This window comes from Psammomys obesus, unplaced genomic scaffold (genome assembly GCF_907164565.1).
Source record: "Psammomys obesus unplaced genomic scaffold, mPsaObe1.curated_primary_1811, whole genome shotgun sequence".
NCBI classification, from domain to species: Eukaryota; Metazoa; Chordata; class Mammalia; order Rodentia; family Muridae; genus Psammomys; species Psammomys obesus.
Genome location: NW_026585644.1, coordinates 11,252,297 through 11,276,229, shown reverse-complemented (window position 1 = coordinate 11,276,229; position 23,933 = coordinate 11,252,297). Strand labels below are relative to the sequence as shown.

General features: G+C 45.2%; 1 protein-coding gene across 2 annotated transcripts in view; it reads left to right on the top strand.

The window, feature by feature from the left end:
• The first annotated feature begins 1,347 nt into the window (after window positions 1-1,347).
• Sypl1 (synaptophysin like 1) overlaps window positions 1,348-23,933 on the top strand; it is a 42,380-nt gene continuing 19,794 nt past the window's right edge. Inside the window, exons 1-2 of one of the 2 annotated variants that reach the window (XM_055624522.1) lie at window positions 1,348-1,366; window positions 21,669-21,740. In XM_055624522.1, the coding sequence (XP_055480497.1) occupies window positions 1,358-1,366; window positions 21,669-21,740 (81 nt within the window). In that variant the 5' untranslated portion in view covers window positions 1,348-1,357. Of the gene's footprint in view, window positions 1,367-21,185; window positions 21,205-21,668; window positions 21,741-23,933 lie in introns of those variants that run through there. The other variant, XM_055624529.1, reaches the window with a different exon arrangement.

Below are 23,933 nucleotides of genomic sequence, written 5' to 3'. Positions count from 1 at the left end.
TGTGACATACACTGTGTCTTTTTATTGTGGGTTTCCCACAACTACAGTGTGAATGCCTCAGATGGGGGACTATCTGCCTTACACCATTGAGAAAGGATAGTACGGAAAGGTCACGAGGTCATACAGGGTAGGAGAGGCAAGATCTAAACAGGACTGCCTCTCCTCAAAGCTCTATTGCCTCATCTTAATAAAAGATGGGTAAGTAATTACAGGCTGTGTAAGGCTTGGGGCCCTGAGTGGGACTTAGATATCAGAATGCTTTTTTCCTGGAGTTAGAGTCTCCAGTGGAAGCACTAAATGGTTGTTTATTACTGGATCTGGTGGTAACACAGGAAGGATGCATTAAGAAAAGGACATTTGCCGGCACAGGGGCCTGATGTGCTGGTGCAGGCCTGTAATCAGCTTCTCAGAACAGAGGCTAATAAAGGTGATCCTGCAAGTCATAGGGCAGCCTGGGCAACTTGGCAGGTTCCTGTCAGAGACCAAAGAATTAAAAATCAGTGGGTATTGTTTTAAAGTTTAAAGCACAAGCCTGAAGTAAGGCTAGCTAGGTGGAGACATGTTCAGCCACCTGCAGGGAAGAACTAGCCTTAATGCCCTGAGGGGAAGAACTAGCCTTACTTCATTCTTTCCTGCCCTAGAGATACAGTTGCTAGGAAACCGACCCCTCTCCCCTCTCCCCTACAGCAGCCAAAACCAGGGGAGCTAGACAATTAATGGTCTGGGGGCCTTCCTATAGCCAATCAATTCAAAATGCAACATCCCTTTTGTGTTTCAACCAACGGATGCTTGTCAGGCTGGAATACCCCTGCTTTGGGCATGCTGGGAGGGACCAGACTCTTTAAAGTACCCAACTAAACTGAGCACAAGGCTCTCAGCTCTCACTGCTTCCGGTGGTGAGGGTGTGTGAGCTCAAGCTGTAGCTTGTCCTCATGTGTTTTGCAATGGACTAGACTCCTGGTGGTGGTCTTTTGGGGTCTCTCATTCAGGTACAACACCTATCTCAAAAGTCTTAAAATGTAATTCACAGGTAAAATGCTGCCTGGCATGAATGAGACTCTGGTTTCCACCCTCCATAGAGAAGTCGGGAGGGGAGGAGGGGGAAGGAGGAGACAAAAGCAAAGGCAGACAAATAGATTTCATCACACTCAACATGGCCTGCCTCTCCGGTGAAAGGGCAGAGAGAACAAACACTCTAGAAAATGGGAGGGACATTTGCAAGCTATGTATCTGACAGTGAGCCAATAACTGGAACATAAAAGGGATTCCAGCAATTCATTGGTGACAATCCAGATGAAACGTGTCAGCAGATCTAAACAGGTGATTCTGAAGGAAGACAAAAATGGGCAGCAAGAGCATGAAAAAGGTAACATTAACCATCATCTGAGAAACACCAGTCAGTCCCACAGGGAGGTGTTGCAAGAATGGTCAGGGCATGGAGAAGACAGCCAGTTCTGCCGACCAGGCGGAAAAAGGGGAATGTCTGCATGCTGCCTGTGGGAATACAAATATACAGCAACTATGGAGAATGGTATGAAGGTGACTTTAAAAATTTTTTTTTGAAATAGGACTATCCAGAAATCTCACACTTAGTAAGTTTTTGTCCGTCTTTCTGTTTGTTTTGCTTTTTTTTTTTTTTTTTTTTTTTTTTTTCCGAGACAGGGTTTCTCTGTGTAGTGTTGGCTGTCCTAGACTGGCTTTGTAGACTAGGCAGGCCTTGAACTCACAGCGATCCTCCTGCCTCTGCCTCCCTGACTGCTGGATTAAAATCGGACACTACCATACCCAGGTTGTCAGCTATTTAAAAGAAGAGAAGAGTATTGGTTAGGAAGACCAAGCCAGGCCTGTTGGGACAGGCCTATAATCCTCATTATTCAAGAGGCTGAGGCTGGAGGATTGGAAGTACAGCCTTGTTCGGTCAACACAATGAGATGTCTCAAAATAAAATAAACACATATTTTTAAAGATCTATTTATTATTTCATGTATATGAATGCTCTATACACATGCATGCCTGTAGGCTGGAAGCAGGCATTAGACCCCATTGTAAGTGGTTGTGAGCTACCGTATGGGTGCTGGGAATTGAACTGTAGAGTCTGGAAGAGTAGCCAGTACTCTTAACCACTGAGCCATCTTTCCAGCCCTCACAACAAATACATTTTTTTTAAATGGCTGAGGATGTGGCTTAGTGGCAGAGCACATGCATGAGGCCCCAGATTCCATTCAATTCTCAGAGACGAAGAAAAAGAAAAGGAAGAAAAATGGAAGGGAGGATGAGAAAGAAAAGCAAAGAAGTCAAACTGCAGGGAGTGCAAGATGGCAGGGCTGAAAGAGCTCACAAGACAACCCAGGGTGTGGCCTGTCTCTTCTGCCTCCAAGCAGTGTGCAGACCATTTCCAGAACCACGTCTGAAAATGCGTGTCAGCAGCTCATAATTCCATCAGCAAGTTTTGTTACCATTAGACCTGAGTGCCTGGTCTTTACTGTGCTGTGACACAAGGATGGTCCTTTGTGAGGCTGAGAGCAAGGACTGCAAACTGGCAGACTGTGGGCTAGAGCCAGCCAGCAGGCACACTGTGTTTTGCCTACACTGATCAAAAAAAGAAAAAGTTTGAAAAGTTGCCAACATTTAAAAATAGAGAATGCTCTATTAAAACTCCAGCTGTTCTTGAACTCATTCACAGAAAGGGCTTTCTTTGCTCAGAATTAACTATTCTGTGAAAGTTTGTTGGAAGTCACGTATAAAATCTGCACTTGATGTTTTCTCAAAGGGTGGTATTGATAGCTGGCCTTTTATTTAAGGTCATAAGACTCCATTTTTCTCCTTATTCTTCAGTCAGCTTTAGAAGATTATATTTTCTAAGATGGCAATGATGTAAGCCTTCAATTATTTTTTTGTTTGTTTTTGTTTTCTAGACAGGGTTTCTCTGTGTAACAGCCATGGCTGTCTTAGAGGTTGCTCTGTAGACCAAACTGGCTTCATACTCACTAACTCACAGAAATCTTCCTGCCTCAGTCTCCCGAGTGCTGGGAGTAAAGGCATGCACCACCACCACCTTCAATTTTATTGGCAAAAGTCAATTCCCTCTTATTACTGTAATGTTTTTAGTGTCTATGATTCTATTTCCCTTTGCAGTAATGTCCATTTATCTTTCTCCTTTTTGTGGGATAATTTTGCTGTAAGCCTATTTTATTGTTCTCTATTCCCCAATTCTCTGTTATTTCTTTCCTGTTATTATTTCCTATGTCAATTATTGGCTTTTTATTATTTCTAGATTGCTTTCTTTGTATGTGATATGATAGATTTATTTCTAAATGTTTGAGATTTGATGCTTAGTTCCTTGATATTTTCTGATCTAGTACTGAAATCACTAGTTTCTGAGTGTTTTTTAAGTTGTACCTCACATGTTTTGAAATATAGCGCTTTATCAATCAATTTTAAATTATTTTAAGTTTACATCATGTTTTTTTTTTTTTTTTTACTTTGGTTCATGAGTTGTGTTGGGTTTGGTAAATTAGCATTCATTGTCCATTCCAAATCTCTCAATATGCTAAAAAATTAGTTCAGAGTTTGGAATGTTTAAAAACAAAAAAGAAAACTCATCTTTCAGACTCCCTTGCAGCTACAGTTCTGTGGATTTGGTTCTTTTACCAAACACAGTTTTACATTATTTTAAAGGTAGAAAGTAAACATCATCTTTCTGCTGAAGAAAGTTTGTGGCATGTTTACTTCAGCAGAATATTTACATTCTCTGTCTTTCTTTCCCCCTCCCTTTCTTTCTCTTTCTCCCCTTTCTCTTTCCCATGAGGAAGTCCAAAGTTGGCATTGAGTGTCTTCTTTGATCACTCTCCACTTCATTCACTGAAGCAAGATTTCTCAGGTGAACTTAGAGCTTACTAATCAGCCTGTCTATCTAGACAGCTTGCCCTTGGGTTACCATGTCTCTGGCTCCCAAAAGGCAGGGGTTACAGGCAGCTTCTATGCCCACCTAGATTTTAAAGCTTTTACATGGGTTCTAGGGATATAGATTCTGGTCCTCTCATTTTCACTTCAAGTGCTGTGCCCCCTGAGCCATCTTCCTAACCTCATTCCTGATGATTTTTGTCTCTATGATCCAAAAGTTAAAGTGATGTCTTTAAACATTGCACTATTTGGTCTGAAGAGATGGCTCAGCAATTAAGAGCACTTGCGGCTCTTGCAGAGGTCCCAGGTTTGGTTCCCAACATGTGGTGAAGCTCCCAACTGTCTGTAACTCTAGTTCCAGGGAAGATGTCCTGCATGGCCTCTGAGGATACCAGGCGTGAGCATGGCATACATATGTAAATGCAGACAACGCACACACATAAAACAAAAGTAAAAGAAAAAATAATAAAATTTGTACCATCATGATAGATTTATCACTTTCTTCTAATGATTTGAGATTTTGTTTTAAATATTACAATGCTGTGTTGTTAGGTGTAGTGTAGAGGTCTCTGCAACCCTCACAGGCATCAAAGCGATGAGCAAAAAGGCAGCTTGGCCCCATACAACTCAGTAGCCAGTGTTGGTGCAAACTCCGGGAGTCTGGCCCCACATTGTTCATTCCAGGCATATTTAAGCTGAAAACTATCCTTGTGATCATTATCTCAAGCCCACATGTACAACAAAGCGTCCCTAAATCTCTTTGAGGAACAAAATAACCTACGTACAAATCAAATGTGACTACATTGGAATTCTTTGTAAGCGAACTTAGTATCACACACTGATAACTTGCTATTCTAATGATTTTGGTACTATTTTGTATAGCTGTCACAACGATAGACCTGTTTGTATCATTTTTTTTCTAATTTATGTGTCTGTGTTTGTGTGAGTATAGGCCTTGTGTTTAAGCACACACAGAGGCCAGAAGAGAGCATCAGAGTCCCTGGATCTAGAGTTACATGCAGTCTGAGCCATCAGCTGTGAGTGCTGGGAATCATAGTCCAATTTTCTGAGAGAGCAGCAGGTGCTCCTAACCACTGAGCCATTTTTCTAGCCCCTGCATCATTATTTTAAAGGGTACCAGGGTGTGGATATTTAACGACACCCTTTACCAGGATACCCGCATTTCTCCTTCTCTGGAAACTTCTCGTTTTTCTTTCAGTTCAACTTTAATTTTTTTTTCTAGTGATGATTTCTCAGTAAATTCTAATTTGATTCCCCCCAAAAGAACCTGCTTCCTTATACTTGAGAGGTATTCTGAGTGTAGTTTTCAAATTTGAAAAAAAAATTAAAGTCATTTTGCCACTGTTTTCTGGCTTTCATTTGGCTACAAGAATCAGTCTTCTCTGTTTTTTCTTGCTAGTGTGCCTCTTTTAAAGGTGTCATTTTTGTACAAGTGCCTGGGCTTTGCTTATAATATGTCCTGGTGAATTTCTTGTAACATAAATTCAGGCTTCCTGAATCCAGGGATGGGTTGCTTTGGACACATCAAGACAAATTCCAGCTGCCACCTCTTCGCTCTTTCACATGTCACCTCATTGATATTACCTCCTCCTGGAGCTGTCATCTGCTGCATTCTCCTCTCTACCCTCTAAGTCTCACCTCCTCTCCCATTCTTGCATCTGTAGCCTTCAGATCTACATTATGGATAATTTCTTTAATTTATTTTCTAGTTCACTAGAAACTAGCTTTCTTAGCATTTTTGTTTTGTTTCGGTCTGGTTTGGTTTGGGTTTGGGGGTTTTTGGTTTTTCGAGACAGGGTTTCTCTGTGCAGCTCTGGCTGTCCTGGAATTCGCTCTGTAGACCAGGCTAGACTGAAACTTGAAGAGATCTCCCTGCCCCTGCCTCCCGAATTGCTGGGATTAAAGGCCTGCCCCCCCCCCCCCCCACTGCCTCCACCTCTTGAGTGGTGGGCTTACAGGACTGTCCCAGCATGCCTGGCTTCTTATTCCCTGTTTCCCCAGCTGTCCTTCGATTGCATGCCTTTCCCCCTCCCTTCCTTTTCCTCTTAACTCTGACCTTGCTTTGCTCGCTTGCTCAGCCCTGAGTCGGTCTCTAGAGGAAATCTCTGCAGCTGCTCTTGAGCTGCCTCCTCCTGGAAATTTTCAGGTATGCTGCCATTTCCCTTGGGGTCCTTTCAACACAGAGCAGGTCTATATTTAACACTGTTTTAGGGTTGTTGTTGTCTTCTTAATCATACAAGGTATATAAATTTAGACCCGGACTCTAAGAAAGCCAGTTGTTCATTATAAATTGTCAGCATATTTTGAACAGTTTTCTCCTATGTAGTGTTGAAGTGGAAATAGTGAGTCTCCTTTCTGTCCTTCAGTACACTAGGTTTCTCTGTGCTCGCTCCTGCCCCCAGATCGTAGCCTCCTGGATTCTTGCCCTCATGTGGAAGGCTGTCCTCACACACATGCCACCTCTGGCACACCCTAGCTTGCTCTGTGTTCTGCCCCATCATCCTCACTACCAACAATGACCTTCAAATTGCACAGTCTTGTCTTGAACCTCAGAATTCACTGGGCAGTACCTCGTGAGAGACTTCTCCACTCTCATTCCTTGACCCCTGTACATATGCTGTAGGGAGGCTAACTGATATATATGGTTTTTTTAAGCTCGTAGTTTACCTGACATTTTAAATTTTGTTCTTAAAATTGGGAGACTGGTCCTACTGGCCACCATATCTGACAATCCAAGTTTGATTCCAAAACATGTGGACAAAGGAAAGATCCAACTCCTGCAAGTTGTCCTCTGACCCTCTGACCTCTACATGCTAGCTGCGATACATATATGCCCAAATACTCTGTGTGTGTGTGTAAATAAATGAATAAATGAATGAATGGAGAAGCAATTTGTGCTGTCTAATTCACTATATGGCTCAAAACGATTATGTCAGCATTCAAAGGATAGGTCACCCGGGACTGTAGGTGTCTGTCTCAGTGTCCTACAAGTGGCCAGTGACTGAGAAGGTGCTGAGTCAGTGTTTCTGGGGCCAGGTTAGGCTTTGTGGGATCCCAAGAGAAAAGCTGGTAAGGATTCATGATTAGTCAGGTGAATGAGGATTGCACAAGATCCCTAAAACTAGCTTCCACCGTAGAAACGCTGTTACAAAGAGGTCTCTCCTCAGAGGCTATTACAATAACTGAGCAAAAAGGACTGTCACTCACAGCGGCACCATTTGGCAGAGACCAATGGAGTTAGTGGGTCTATAGACTCAATGGCAACTGTGTCACCTCTGTTTCCATCTCCCTCCAATCTCTCTCTCCCTGAGATGGACAGATATTACAAAAGGAGAGATACACAACTATCTGGTGTCTACCAAATAACTCGACCCTGGGTGGGTGGGCCAATCTGCAGGGAGCACAGAGGTCAGAGGACCACTGGAAGGCCAAGCACACAACGTCACAAGATCCAGGCTACGGGTCAAAGGACTCAGGTTCTTCAGCTGACAAATATGGCAAGAGGCAGGAATCCATAATTAAAAATTACCTGATGAGATATCAAAAAATTTTCCCAGAGTAGAGACAGTGTTCTAGAAAGAAATGCAAGGGTGATTGCTCTGATATCAGAACCGTGGTTCCTGGAGGGGGAAGGGGGCAGCTGTGGCCCAGCGCTCTTACCAGCACTCATTAGGCTTTGCTTTTGTGTGGTTTTCCATCCTTGGTTTTTCTTTCATAGTGAAAGGTATTTCTTAAATGTGGGGTGGGGAAAGGCTTCTTCTTAAAATACTGTCTCACTGCCTCTTCATTTTTTTTAATCCATCCCCACATGAAGGGTGTCAGCAGGCTTTAAAATTAAACTCTAAGAACGGCAAGCAAACCTGATAACATTTATGTCAACATACAGGTGTGAAATAAGTAGGCAGCTTTGGGTCTGCTGACACACACGTCATTCTTGTCTGTGTCCACCTAGGCCCTGCTAGGTTTTATCCTCTGGATAAAATAGTCACACTTCATCTTGGCGTAAGTGACCTTCCCTACGGCCTGCATCTGAGCTCTTCCCCACTGAGTTTCAGCCACCTCAAGATATTTAGGTCTGCTTCATTTTATAATCGTGTCCCTCTTTCTGGGTCACTGATAACTGAAAATGTCTGACTCGCTGCACGTGCCCTTTAAGTATGAACACAATGAATTGCACTTACTGTCTTTTCTTTCTCAGTTGATAGTTAAGTTGAAAGGCAACTGTCACCTTTGGCCGCTTTTAACAGTCTTATTGCGCATTCTGCTAATACAAAATTGATTTTTACTTAGTACTCAGTTGTAAATCACAAAGTCTGTAACTTGCTGGCAGCTTCTGTTACGGGGAAAACATGGCAAGAAAGAACAGGGCCTAAGTTCTGAGGATTAGCACTGGTCGTGCTGGCAGCAGTGTTTCAGCAGAGGGCAGTAGAGGGCCAGGGGGTGGGGCGGCAACCCTCTGCAGCGTGTTTGCCAGGAGCTGCAGGAAGTCTCCAATCTCAACACGGGAAAGTCTCAGAATTAGAAAATGAGCAAGTTACCATGAGCGCGTGGCTCTCGGAATGAACATGGTCCTCACAGGGTCCGCACTCATTCAAAGTTCACGCCTGTCATGGGTGGGGTGGTGGCCGAGGGGGTTGTCAAAATGGCCCTGTTTCTGTTGACACAACACAACGTTTCGCCTGACTCAGAACTTCCTTCTGGAAAGCGACCTTTCTTCCGAATGCTGACTTCCCAGAATTCATCTTCAGGGCATCCTCCCTTCTGTTCTGTAGGGCGGCACGTGTTTACTATTCCCATTTGTGAATTGTGCGCCCTAACTCGGTCCAGCCAGCAGATCCTTTGCAGCGAGGGCTGCTCACTTGCTTTTTAGGGCCAGGTTTACTGTCGGCCCTTAGATCACAGAATGAGAGCAGAATGGATCCCAGACTCCAGGGAGCATGTGTTTGAAAAGGAAACCTCGCCACACTGATGCGCTAAGCATGAAAAGTCTATGGGCTGACGTTTCTTTCCTGGTTTATACCGTTCCTTCTGTCACTGAAGTGAAAAATGCTATCACAAAAGGGGCCAGATAACAGGCATTCAGGTTTTATGGACTAGACAGTTTCTGGCAGTTGCTCAAGTCCGCCAGTGTTCTGTAGAAGCAGGCACAATGTACTAAAGAGCCTGTGGCTGGCTCCCAATAAAATCTATTTAGAAAAGCAGGCAGCCCCCCTCGGAGACCATAGTTTGCCAACATGGGAGGCAGATGTTGTAATAGAGTGAGGATGCCTCCAGGCTAGAGGAAGTGCGGTAATCGATTCTCCCTGTCTACATATGTACGCTAAGTCGAGCATGCAGCTCGGGATCGGCCAGTAGTCTACGGAGTGAACTGAGCCTAGTGAAGGTACACGAGTGTACGTCAGTGAGGTCCGGGGTGGGGGACAGAGCTTCTGTGTGTGTCTCATGTGTCTCCCTTTTAGATGATTTGAACTGTCTATAATCTTATGATTTTGGACATTTGAAGCAGGTCATCTCTCAGAAATCAGAAATCACTCGGTCTTCTAAACTTCGGGAGAGGACTTGGCAGCACAGATGTCCTTGGAGTAGCAGTGCGTGCCCATCGCCACTCCGGGCTGGTCTGAGCTGTGCATGTCAACCATGTGCTCCCCCAGAAAGAAAGCAGGAGCCCCAGCTCCTTACAGGTATCTTGCTCAGAGGCCTGCCCCTCTAGAGGAGGCTTGAACTCACCATTCTGTTTTGAGTCGGACCAATAGTTTCAGCAGCTGGTCAGAAAACACCCAAAGAGAGGGTACTCCTCTTCCTTTCCTCCCTTCCCCCCTCCCCTGTACACATACACACACTGTCCACATCCCCATGTGCACGGAACAGGCTGTGTTCCTTCTACCTGTTTCTCAGCAGTTCAAGCCTGCTGTGTCCGTGGACAGCTTATTCCTGTACGAGCATATGTAAAAAGGCATCACTCAAATGGTGAGCATGGCAGACTTAAATTGTGACAGTTTTACCCTATCCACACAGCAGCATCTGGTTTGAACAGAACTGGTGCATTAAGCCTGATGGCTTCACTGTCTTGAAGGAGGGCCCTTTTATTTCTGCAAAGGGACACAGAGGACAGGCGTGCAGTGGGTGCAGACTATCCTGGGGTGGGGATGTCTCATGAGTGCTTTGCAGGTGGGAGGGGGAATCTTTCAGAGCCAGCTTTGGAGTGCTGAGCCATTAGCACAGACCTCTCAGAGGAAGGGCTCGGGGATGATGGTGTGACCTCAGGCCACTACCCAGGACTGAGAGGAACAGAAAGAAAAACATAAAGTATCTCTTCCCTCCTGGCTACTGTCTTTCAAGGAGAGAAAATGAGGTTTGGGTGGAGGCAAGCAGAGCAGTGTGTCTTGATGATCCACCCAAACAATACCAGACTCTTTGGGGAGGAAAGCCCCTCTTCTGTCAGTAATAACTTCCCACCTCACCTGTGTGGCACCAGTTCTGCGCTCTCTGCTGTGCAGCCTAGGCAATTGCTAAGCAAAACAACCCCTGCCCTTTACCAAGCAGAGCTGTGGACATGACTCAAGCTTCCCCAAGGATGGTTTAACTTCATATGTCAACTTGACCCCAGAGACGAGGTGCTTTTCTAGGTTGTTTTTCAATGCCCATCAACATTTTAATCAGGGCTTGGAGAGATGGCTCAATGGTCAAAAGCATTCTTAACCTTTGTTGCTCTTACAGAAAGCCTGGGTTCTTTTCCCAGTATCCATATGATGACTTGAAACCATCCACCACTCCAGTTATAGGGGACCCAACACCCTTTTCTGACCTCTGTGGGGTCGGTGATACACATACCTACAAGCAGAAAACACAAACACACTGAAATAATTTCTAAAGTCATTAAGAGCTTGTACTGCTCTTTCAGAGGACCGCAGTTCGACTCCCAGCACCCACATCAGGTGGCTCACAATCTCTTGTTCTTGTTCCAGAAGATCAGATACTTCTAGACCTTGCAGGCATCCACCCTCACCAAACATGCCCACATACACACACAAGTAATTTAAGAGAAATGTTTATTTTAAAAAATGTTTAATCAGTAAAACAGACTTCCCTCTGTGATGTGGGTCCTCTTAACTGCATTTAATTGCAGCTAAAATAGAAGAGAACACTCCTCTCCCAAATAAAACAGAACTCATCTGAGACTGACAGCATCTACACCATAGCTCTTTCTGACTGACAGAACACTGGTTCTCCCTGGGCCTTCAACCTGACAGCCACTGACTACCCAGAAGACTGAGCTTGCAGTTCCTAACTGTGACAAGGCAATGCATATGTCTGGTTCTACTTCTCTGTGGAACACCAGTGTATTCATTCTCCCTTTTTCTCTCATGCCCAAGGTTCTGAAGCCTGCGTGTAGACAATCAAACACAGTAGAGAGCATTCCTGCCAGCAGTAGCTACGGCTGCTGGCAGGGAACAACCTCCAGCAACCCAGGGCCTCGTGCCCTTATCTCTCATTCTCAACCTGTTCTGAAGTGGTTCTCAGTCTTCTGTTTCTTGGCCGGCTTCATGTCCTCTGTCAATCCACAATTACTTACCTCTGTGGTAGTTTCCTCTGCAGCTCACCTGTTAGAAGTTAATCCACAAGGTGATAGGAGGAGGTTAAGGGACTGATGCCTTTAGAAACAACAGCGAAGGACCTGTTCTCCACTTCCATCGTGTGAGGACACACAAAAGGCGCCATCTGTGAGGAGGACAGGCTCTCACAGGGTGCTGGTCTGTTGACACCTGAGTCTTAGACCTCCTTCCTCCACAACTCCGAGGAATAAATGTGTTATATTATAAGTGACCCAGTGAAGAGGGTTTTGTTGCAGCAGCTGGTGGACTCAGCCTCCAATAGCCTCCTACCTCTACGGCTCTGCTCTATCTGGGGAAACAGCAGGAGACAGGGTGAACATAGTCATCCTGGCTCACAGGCAGCATACCTCTTGTCGTTCCTGCTCAAGTAGACGATCTTTCTTCTTCTTCAGATACAGCCTTATAATAGACAGCTCAGGTTAGCCTGGGCTAGCCTCAAGTCCCCAATTCCCAGCTTCCTGAGAGCTGATATTGTAGGCACCTGCTGCCATCCCCAGTTTCCAGAACCATAACTCCTTTCTAAAGTTCCTTCCTCTTTCTTGCCACCAATGAGCCACCAGATGCTCACTCTCCATCACATCCTGGGCCTTCCACGGATTTTTCTTAAATAATCCCCATGACAATCTTCAGGAGATGCTGGAGGAGAACCATAACTCTGGGAATTCATGACAGTCACTGTTCCATGACCACACCAAGGGAAAACCCTGTGACCCTCATGAGGGCATGTGCAAAGTTCTTATTTTTTAGTTAGTGAATGGCTCTACAAGACACCAACTAAAAAAAAAAAAGTTTCTCAACAGGATGCCCTCAGCCTGAGCCATTTTAGGATGGACATCAGCCTGACAGTGAGCAACGCATCATCTGTGCCTCATTACGACGTTTTAATGTCTTCCCACAACCCAGGGGATTTATTCTGGGATTAGTCAGGAGTGAAGCTGTGAGGCGCTCTGAAATGGCCAGCCACGCTTTCTCACCAGGCAACACAGTTGGTTAACACGCGCCAGGCAGCGGAGTTAACACAGCCGAAACTATCTTACAGTAAGCGAGCATGCTCTTGGCTTCACTGTGGGGGTTTCAATGATGATGGCTGGCAATTGTCACAGTTTGGTTTAGCGCTCCTGGCAAACTTTGGAGCCAGTTTGCATAATGCAGTGTCTAAAGAACATGATTCCAGCAGAACAGAGCATGTTCAGTTAAAAATAGAACACGGGCACAGTGCTTGCTGCTCATCTATAAACCATGAGGCTGGGGGAGGGACAAAATTAAATAATAGTCCCCGGGGGTTCATGAGCACCTGTCCCTGTCACTCAGATCATGCAATAGCTGGGGATTGTCAGCACACTGAAACAGGCCCTGCCCTCAGACCAAACGTCAGAAATAAACCACCAAACAGACCCAGTTAAACATACCTTTAAGCAGGCCACAGTTCAGGTAGCCTCTCCGGTCTTAACTTTGGAACTTAACTGTGTGTTGGACCAGTCTAGCCTGCCTTAGCTCCCCCACCAGACAAGCTGGACGTACAGCTGACGGGAAGCCGAGGCTGAGCTGGGCAGGAGTCCACTCTTACTCCTGTTTTCACTGGGTGTGCACCTGTTATTTTCAGTATACAAGGCATAAAATGGAGTCCTCAGCTGCTTCCAAACTGCAGCATCACAATGACCCACCAAACAGACTAGCAAAGTGCCGAGAATCAGAAAAGAAACCTCTGATTTTCCATGCTAGGCAACAATTTTGACAGGTAGTACAGTCTATCTTGTGTCAGTAAAGAAATAGATGTTTGCTGTCTGGGTGTGTAAAAAGCTAAGCCATCAAAACAATATTGTAAATGCGCTTCCACAAGACTATGGGAAAAAAAGAGAAGAGAAAGCTGCCTCCTCTCCCATGCTGTCACTCACCAACATCTTACTGGGCAAACTGCTCCTCTTCTGTGTGACTCATCTCTCTCCATCCACAGTGCCATCCCATCCAAATTAAGTGTGGGAAGACTCGCTGGGATCTTGTGTCAATTATTTGTTTCTGAATCTGAAAGTCAGCAGTAGTAATATTCCCCATGGTTTACAGCCATCTGCATAGGTTTTAAAAATCACGGTGCTGGGGCTGGAGAGATGGCTCAGCATTTAAAAACACTGGCTGCTCTTTCCAAAGACCCGCTTGGATTCCCAGCACTCACAAGGCAGCTCATAGCTGTTTGCAATCCCACATATGATTTTACATAGTTCTGACAACATATTAGATGCCACTAGGATGGAGCCAACCAAAGGTGCAGTTGTAATGGGAGAAACCACATCGTGACCAGCTAGTTACCCAGACTTCTTGCCCTTATTTAAATCTAAACCTTAGATCAAGACTCTGAAGATTAACTAGGTGTGTGGGAAATGTGTTAGTGGACCTCTATTTGTGTCCCTTCTCGGTGTGGCCACACTAAACCACCTCCTTTCTCTGCTTTTCCAAATCTCTTGCCTTTTACATATTGGAGACAAGTGGTGGTGGAGTCTGCAGAGCCCAGGCTTTGACCCTAAGAACTCAGATAACAACACTCCTCTCTGAGTTCTGGAGCCATTCTTGACTGTTTGCACTTGCATTACTGATCACACACTGGTAAAGCTTTCAGATCAGTTTTCTTGTTATTTCTTCCCCCAGGGCCTGGGCATATCCCGTTGTCTCTCTCTCCTTGTCATTAGCTGCTCCAAAATGAACAACTTTTCTTTTTCTTCTCTTCCTTTGACCTGGAGTTCTTGATGCTGAAGTGCTGGGAAATGTAGCAGAAGCCATAGGCTTGCTGCTAGGCTGAGAATGGTGAATAGAAACTAGATCTCAGGGTCAGAGGCTCCGTGGGAAGGATGTGGAATCTATAGACTTCCAAAGGGCCTGAAAGAGTTGCAGGATTATTTTAGAAACCTCCCAGGTCAATAGAATTGGATCATGTAATTGTGAAGACTGCAACCTTGTTGATCTGTCTGTTTTCCCACAGAACTTTTTAGGGGTGACCAAATATAGATCAGAAAACAGAAAAAAGTGTGTTCTCCAGTCTTCCTTTTGCTCACCACTACTTGACAATATATTTTCTCTGCCTTTATTATTATTATTGGTCTACTCCTTCCTTTAGGATGTAAACTCTTGGACAGCAAGGATAATATTGTGTTTCTTCTTGCATGTTCAGGGCTTAATAAGGTGCCTGGTATGTATGAATGGTTAATAAATGCTTCAAAGAAGGTTTGGGCTGTCTGGCCTGTCTTAACATATGGCCAACAACCACTTTTGCTACCTGTGCTGTTTGCCTTGGTTTTCCTTTCCCTCAGTACCTAGCAGACTCTCAGCCATGCTCCCACAGCTTCTGTAACTCTCATGTCACTTGATGGAAGCCCCCAACTTTGCCCTCTAGTGAAATCTACCCTCCTTGAATTATATCCCAGACTCTAAGATTATCTCTCTGTATATTCTCTCACAGCCAGAAAGAGAAAATCAGATGATTTCCTGTTAAGGCATCACACTGTAAGAAACCTTTTAATGTAAAAATCCTCTAGGGTGTTTGCATTTTAAAACAGGGACCTTTTAGCCTATAATGGCATTTCAGGGTTTAAGTGATGATATATGGTAGGTAGGCATCATTTTTCAAGGCCTCATGATAAAGGTGCTTACTTACCTGCCTTGATCATAAGGTCAAGGTCACATTAGGAGATAGAAAACAATGGTGAAGCGAAACAAGGTCCCAGAGGTACTTAACTACAAAGAGTGAAAACCCTTGCTTTTCCTCCAAGGAAAAGAACACAAAGCAACAAACTGTTTAAGAATGTAGAGACTCGTTTATTTAGCTAATAAGAAAATTACAAATCATTATTCCTTTAAAGAGAGACAGGTGGGGTAGGGCTGCCAAGTGTGGTGTCAAGAGCCTATAATCGCAGCACTGAGGAAACTAAAACAGGATTTTGAGTTCAAGGCCAGGTTAGGCTACACACCGGAACCCTGCCTCAAAACCATGAGCACTTGCTTAGCATGGAGGCAGCCCTGGGTTATACATTGAACACCACGAAACAAAGCAAATGGTCAAAGTGTAAAAGATACAAAGCTATGCTGGGTAACAGGTGACCAGAGCAGGTTACCCTGAGGGTTCCTTTAAGTGACCATCATCTAAAGTACAGTTATAATCAAGCCAAACTGCACTTATAAATAACTTTCTAGAAACCCTGCTAGTATGTGAAGTACTTTCTTCTGCTGCCTAAAGCACTTGATTACAAACTTTCACTGTGTGGCTGTGTCACTGCTATTCGTATTTCCCAGCTAGCCTTCATTTTGTCATTTCTGTATGTCCCCCTCTTCACATGTTCCGAGATGATTCTGTTGTTGCTGCTGATGCTACCAGATTGATAGACTCCTGTGTTTAAAGTAGCCAACATGGAAAGTGATCACTTTTGGTAATCTGTTCTTAGCAAATGCTGTGATACTGCTCAGATGATCATGGTGATTCTAATACAAATTCTACAGAGCCAGAATCAGAAGGTGGGCTACCCAGTATTTCTACAGTCCCCTGTCTGTAGACACAGGAAGTTCAGATCCTAAGGCCATCCTGTCCAGTAGGCTTAAAAACACCTTGTCCACAAAAACACCTTGTCTACTCAGTTCACTGTCCTGGAAAATCTATCTCATTCTGTGCTCTTCTTAGCAGAAACCCAGTTCTCTGTGGAATGGCAAACAGGAGGATCAAAACATTCTCTCTCTAGAGATAGATAGATAGATAGATAGATAGATAGATAGATAGATAGATAGATAGGTGATAGATAGATGTATCTATATATGTATATGCTTATAATTTATTCACTTTATATTCCAACTGTAGCCCTCTCCTTCTGTCTCCTCTTGGTCCCACCCTCCCTCCCTTTTCCTGTTCGCTTCCCCAGTCCACAGAAAGGGGGAATCCTCCTCTCCTACCATCTGACCTTAGCCTATCAAGTCTCATCAGGACTGCCTGCATTCTCTACCTCTGTGGCCTAACAAGGCTGCCCAGGCAGGAGAAAATGGTCAAAGAGCAGGCAAGAGAGTCCATGTCAGAGACAGTCCCTGCTCCCCTTGCTAGAGCACCCACATGGATCCTGAGCTGCCCATTGGCTGCATCTGAGCAGGGGGTCTAGGCCCTCTCCATGCATGGTCCTTGGTTGGTGCATCAGTCTCTGCAGGGTGCCCTGGGCCCAGATTTTTTGGCTTTGTGAAGCTCTTGTATCTTCCCTGTCCTTTTATTCCCCTCTTCTTTCATAAGACTCCCTGTGCTCTGCCCAAAGTTTGGCTGCAAGCTTCTACATCTGCTTCAATCCCCTGCTGGATGGAGTATTTCAGATGACAATTATGGTAAGGTCCCATTCTGTTCCTTCTCATCTGGTATCTATTCTATTTGCCCTTCTGCATGAGAATTAAGCATCCCTTCTAGGGTCTTCCTTGTTATTTAGCTTCTTTATGTCTGTGAATTTTAGTATGGTTATCCTATATTGTGTGGTTAATATCCACTTATAAGTGAGTATATACCATGCATGCCTTTCTGGTCCTGAGTTACCTCACTCAGGATGATCTTTTCTAGTTCCATCCATTTGCCTGTATATTCCATGATTTCCTTGTTTTTAATAGCTGAGTAGTATTCCATTGCGTAAATGTACCACAATTTCTTTACCCATTCTTTGGTTGAGAGACATCTAGGTTGTTTCCAGATTGTCACTATTACGAATAAAGCTGCTATGAACATAGTCATGCAAATGTCCTTGTTGTATGGTGGAGCATCTTTTGGGTATATGCCCTCGAGTGGTATAGCTGGGTCTTGAAGTAGCACCATTCCCAATTTTCTGAGAAAGTGCCAGATTGATTTCCAAAGTGGTGGTACAAGTTTTTACTCTCACCAGCAATGGAGGAGTATTTTCCTTTCTCCGCATCCCTGCCAGCATTGCTGTCACTTGAGTCTTTGATCTTAGCCATTCTGATAGATATAAGATAGAATCTCAGAGTCATTTTGATTTGCATTTCCCTGATGACTAAGGACATTGAGCATTTTTTAAGTGTTTCTCTACCATTTGATATTCCTCTGTTGAGAATTCTGTTTAGCTCTGTACCCCATTTTTAAATTGGATTATTTGGTGAGAAACTTAAATCAATTCCACTGAAATCAGGCACAAGACAAGGCTGCCCACTCTCTCCATATCTCTTCAACATAGTACTTGAAGTCCTAGCTAGAGCAATAAAACAACTAAAGAAGATCAAGGGGATACAAATTGGAAAGGAAGAAGTCAAAGTATCACTATTCACAGATGATACGATAGCATATATGTGACCCCAAAATTCTACCAAGGAACTCCTACAGCTGATAAACACCTTCAGCAAAGTGCCTGGATACAAAATTAACTAAAAAAAAAATCAGTAGCCTTCCTATACACAAAAAACAAATGGGCTGAGAAAGAAACTAGGAAAACAATAGCCACAAAAAAACAAAACAAAACAAAACACAAAGTATCCTGGTATAATTCTAACCAAGTAAGTGAAAGACTTGTATGAGAAAAACTTCAAGTCTCTGAAGATAGAAATTGAAGAAGATACCAAAAGATGGAAAGATCTCCCATGCTCATGGATAAGCAGGATTAACATGGTAAAAATAGCCAGCCTACCAAAAGCAATCTACAGATTCAATGTGATTCCTATCAAAATGCCAACACAATTCTTTACAGATCTCGAAAGAACAAATCTAAAATTTATATGGAAAAACAAACAAACAAACAAAAAAATGCAGACTAGCTAAAACAATTCTGTACAATAAAAGATCTTTTGGAGGCATCTCTATCCTTGATCTCAAGCTGTACTAGAGAGCAATAGGAATAAAAAGTACATGTTTTCAATGAAATGCTGCTGTTATAGGAATATGACACTCTTGTGGGGGAGCATTAATGACAGCAGTGCCACGCCACACCTGACTGAAGGCTTAGGCTTCACCATGGTTCTGTTCAGTTAGGTCCTGCAAATGAATCCTGACAAGTGACCGGATGTAGCTCAGCTCACACTAAGTACTCTCTCTATCTGAAAACCAATGGCAGGGGGCAATGAAGGGACCCTCTTAAAATTCAAGGATTATAGTCTAGCAGTACAGACTTCCTGGGAAGCTGTAATAAATATGTTTGAACAAGCAGGAAAGAAAGGAGACAGAAAGTAGAAGAGAGGCAGAATAATGGACAGCTCACAAGTTGATTAAGAGCCCAGCCTATCTTAATTCCTAAGACTCCAATAAGTGCAAAACAAAACAAAAACCAAGAACTGCAAAAACTGACTTCCTAATTTATACTGTACATATATAAACACTTTTTTTTTTTTTACAAAGTTTAGCTAGGAATGGTGGGAAAGAAAGAAAGAAAGAAAGAAAGAAGGAAGGAGGAAGGAAGGAAGGAAGGAAGGAAGGAAGGAAGGAAGGAAGACGTTTAGACTACATTGTCCTGGCTGAACGTCATTTCCTTCCTCAAACTCCTGAATAGCTGGACTCAGCACAGGACCCCACCTCTCTCTGGAATACTACCTGTGCTAGTAAGTCCACTGAGTTCATATTTTAAATATTCCTTCTTATGCTTATTTTCCTATAAATTAGCATATACATTGAGACTAGAGAAATTTGGCTACCTTGAGCAAAATAACTGTTTAATAACCAACAGGACCACTCTCATGCCAGCACTGACCACCTTGAACATGCCACGGACACCTTGAGACAAGTACGCAGACTATATGTAGCTGACTGCTCTGGTTCTTGAAGGCACCAGGCCTGCCAGGGCAGTTTGTAATAGTTTATATCAGAGCTTTTGCTACCTCAAGTCTCAGTGAACTCTAGATGGTCCTGCAGTCATTCCCACTGTGGCCAGTCATTCCTTTGGGGTCTAGAAAAGAGACTATTGACTGGAGCTAAGAGACAAATCTGTGATCAGCTCCAAGTACGATTTAAGACAAGCAGTTGTGGGTGTCAGTGTCGGTGGACATGGTCCCTAGGCTATGTAAGGAGGATGTTCAGGCCCACTCAATGCGTTTAGTTAGAGATATTCTACTGTTAACTCCTTGGATATTGCAGCATTAGGCCCCCAAATAGCTGCTTGTACATGGTCTTGCCTACTTACGGTAATGCAGGATAAGATGGTGACACAGAGAAGAAAGTGGCAGAAGCAGAAAAGCATCGGCAGTGAAATGGCCCCAGCAGCAGAAGCAGGTACCCTGTGTCTAAGCTGGCAGAGGCAAGCGGTTCTAGTAGTCCAGGTGATGACTGGAGTTGTTGAAGGTTAGGCAGCCAGCTACAGGATAGTTGAAGTAGTTGAGCAGTTCAAGAGATGCCAGGCAGGAAGAAGAAGGGCAGTGGAAGTAGAAAAAGAAAAGAGAAGCTGGAGAGCCAAGACGAAAGGATAAAATGTTGGAAAGAGCCAGAGAAGACCAGGGGCAGGCCCTGCGGCCAGAGTTCTAGAGAACTGTTAAGACTTTAGGGCCAAAGGTCTCATCCTCGGCCAAGAGCTGCCAAGGGCCAGAACTCCAGCCGCCTGGACTTAACAGACTGTAACAGGTTAAGGTAAGGGCTAAGTTGTGAATACCGCAACACTAGAGGGTGCCACTGGCCGCTGCTTCTGTTTGGGTTCAGACTAGTCACCTGCTTCCCCTGCCTACCCACAATTCCCATCCAACTGTATAGTCAAACAAACCTCAGGCAGCTGACTGGTGACAGGACTGGCGGAAGGAACCACCGGGGTACAAGTTATTTTGGACCTCTCAGCTCTATGAAGTTGCCAGACGTGCACTATTCCCTTGTTAGGCTCTCTCTCAGTTTGAAATTACACTGAATCTCCTTTGAATTTTTTTTTAAGCTAAATAATCCACTCCTGGGTGCTTATCCAACAGGCCTCGGCAGAAAATAACTTAAAAAAAAAAAAAGGCTTAAAGAGAAATGCTGAGTGGAATACACAGAAATTAGAGTGGGGGAAGGAGGAAGTGTTAGGTGGGTAGCAAATGTTGGCAGTGGTGGTCAGTTCTGATGAAACGATCCAACGGCAATTTAGTAAACATGAGTAAGTACGTGCCTGAAAGCTGGTACTGGGATCCTCTCATGGCAAAGATCTTCCCTCCTTTGCTGTTAGTGTTGCTCATCTCACCATGCAGGAGAACAGGCCACTATTCCAGCTCTCCAAAAAAACTCAGGGTATTGAGGAAGCCAGAGAAGAGACTAGATTGGCCTCCCCATTCTGGTGGCAGGTGGGAGTGTTAAGATAAATCATAAGTTAACTTTACAAAAAAGAAAAAAAAAAAGCTCCCCAAACGGGCTTCCCCAGAGATAGAGCTATGACTTCAAACGGGTGGTCTTTCTCCTACCCCAACTCCAGGAACTTTTAAAAAGTAATGTCGGTAGATATGTTTGGCGAATCACACTTTGAAGTACCCTCACACGAGACAGGTTCGCCAGACGTCTGCAGCTTTGCAATAACTATTACTTTAAGGCCCTTCACGTGAGCTTTGAAGGGCGACTTCATCTGTGGCTCACACGTGATAAATTGGTCCAAAAGTTGAGAACGCGGGTGAAGAGAAACGAGACAGGAGGGCGTCGTGCCGGCGGGTTCTAACAGCCACAAAAGGGCATAGCAACCAGAACGCCGCTGGGCTGGAGGTTCGCGCTGCGCAGGCGCAGGTAGCCCCCTCACCTCCCCCCTCCGCCCCCATCCCCACCCCGAAGACCGGAAGCGAGTCTGGGGCCTAGGGAGCGCGCGTGCGCCGTAGAGAAAGAAACAAAGCGCTCGGGACTGGGCTACGGGGAAGGGGGCGCGGCTCACGCATGGCTTCCAATGTCTACTTGGTTCGCCAGCGCCTCAGCCAGCTGGGTCAGGTGCGGCCGGGGGAAGAGCCAGCCCCTCCCACACCCTTCTCAGCATCCTCTTCACCGAGCCTCGGTCTCCTCCGCCCAGGCCCAACCGCCACCAGGGCCCGCCCCACGGGCCGCCCCGCCCCGCCCCGCCCCGCCCCGCAGGCCCTGTCGCTCCACCCCGGCCCCGCCCCCGGCCCGCCTTCCCGTTCTCGCCGCCGAGGTGCTCTGGCGTCGCCGCTCCCCTCCTCCGCCCCGCGTCGTGACTCTTTTCCCCCTTCTTTTCCCCTCAGAGGATGTCCGCCTTCCAGGTCAACCTCAACCCGCTCAAGGAGCCGCTCGGCTTCATCAAGGTCCTCGAGTGGGTGAGTGCAGCCGGCGACGCCGACCCCGCCCGGCCCAGCGCGGGGCGCCCCGCGGGGAGGCGGGGACCCGATGGTGGGAGCCCTCGCGCCCGGAGGCCGCGGAGCGGAGATGGCGGGCGGCCCGCGTCGAGTCGCCGGTGCGGGCGGCTCCTCCCGGTCGCCGCGGAGGCGTGGGAGCGCGCTGAGAGGTTCTCAGGCTCCTCCGCCACCCGCAGAGGAAGACAGGACTTCCTGCCGCGGTCCAACCGAAACGGGCGGCCGGGGCCCGCTCCCTCCGCGGGCCAGGCGGCTCCTGCGGCGCGTCCCTCGCTGGCGGCCGCCGCGGGCGCGCGTTAAAAATAGTGTGGCTCGGGGTAGCGGAGGCAAGGCCCTTGCCCCAGCGCGCCCAGCCTGGTCGGCCCACTCAGTACCGTGCCAGGAGGGGACGTCGAGGTTGTTCTCGGCTTAACTTCTAGCAGCGTCCTGCTCGGAAAGTCAGCTTTCAGCCCTTTCCTGGCAAACAATCATTAACATCAGAGGAGACTCACTAGCTCGACCCTGTGCACTTGTGGTTTATCAAGCACTGCGATTTTCCCGCAGGCTTCGCGTCTTCGCGGCCCGCTGCCGTTCGGCGCCGATGTTAAGAATGTTAACTCAGGCACTTGGCGTTTATTTGCCCAGGGTGCAGTCAGGTTGTGTTGTTATAGCCGGTAACGTTTAACCCCTTCTCGGTTCATTTTGACGGCGAAAAGTTAAGAACTTCGCGGTTGCCTGCGTGTGTTTGGCTGCTCTGATTTTTGTATTTACACTGCCCCCAGTTTTACGAAAACTGAAATGCTGCTTCTTTCTTGCAGCTAGCAAAAGACACGTGACTTTCTGTGCAAACCTGTTTGTAAGAAACTTAATATTTTACTTCCAAAAGTAAAAGTCATAGGAAAAAAAGACCTTTACGTTTAAGTCTCCTTAAAGGTTACAGTTCAGTTCAGTAATGTAGATTTTCACTTAAATAAGAGGCAGTTTATAACTTTTCCTTGAATATTTTAAAGTAGAAGTGATTTTTTTTTATTTTGAAATTATCCTTAAGTTTCTTAAGGAAATACTACTTTTCAGTTTGAAAACTTATTGTGCAGGCAGTAATTTTGAAGACTCCAGTGTTATTGGTGTAGTGACTATTTACCCAACAAATATTTGAGTAGGTATCATATTCCAGCACTGTGCTAAACACCAGTACAGACATGAATCAAATGACTTTTCCTCGTGATCGTTCAGAGATGGATGGAGTTTATAAAAATGCCATATGGTAAATTCTGTATTAAAGACTCTTGGAAAGTGCAGTAAGTGAAACAGGAAGGGATCTTTGGGGAAGACTTCATAGCTGGAAGAGTGTTTGAAGGCTAGGACTGGCTCACTAGGATGGTGGACAGGAATTGGCTTTCTAGACAGTCACGCTCAGTGGGAGGAAATTGAAGCAGCATAGCCTATGTAAGAAGGCACATGCGTGGAACGTTGAACCTGTTGTGCAAAAGTATGGTTCTGGATGATTGTGACAGTTTCGAAGCCCTTCTTCCTTCTGAGGTTAGGCTTAAAAAATTGGTCGTTTGTGTACAAGATATAAAATATTAGGTTGTATATTGGGTAGTGTCCAGGTAAGCCCAGACTCCAAGTGAATCATTGGATTTGACTTTTAGAAATGTTTAGTTATCAACAGTATAAAACCGGTCAAGTGTGTAGGGAGAAATTATGTATGCCTAAAATTAATCATAGTGAGGGTAGAGATGTCTAGAAATTAGACTGTGTATGGAAGTAGCACTTTTGTGATGACTGTCATATTTCTGACTTGGGTTTGTAATGACCTTATTGTCCAAGATAGAAGTTAGTAAGAGGGATAGAAAAGTATTTGGATTGTTAACAAGGTCATGTTGGTGGCAGTCCCTTCAGCTGGTGCAAGAGCAGTGTCCTACAGGCAGTGGCATATGTGAATCTAATAGTTTTAAGACAGTGGTATAGACTGGAGAATCATCAGATCCTGACAGCAAAGAAGAAGGGAATGCTTCGGAAGACAGAGAGAAATATCTTGACATCAGTGTTAGAATTTCAAGTAAAGAATTTACAATAATGTCAGGTGCCATCGAGAACTTAGGTAAAATAAGAGCCAAAGCATGTCCTTTGTTTGTAGTAGTCAGGAGACTGTTGGTGGCATTAGCAAGAACAGTC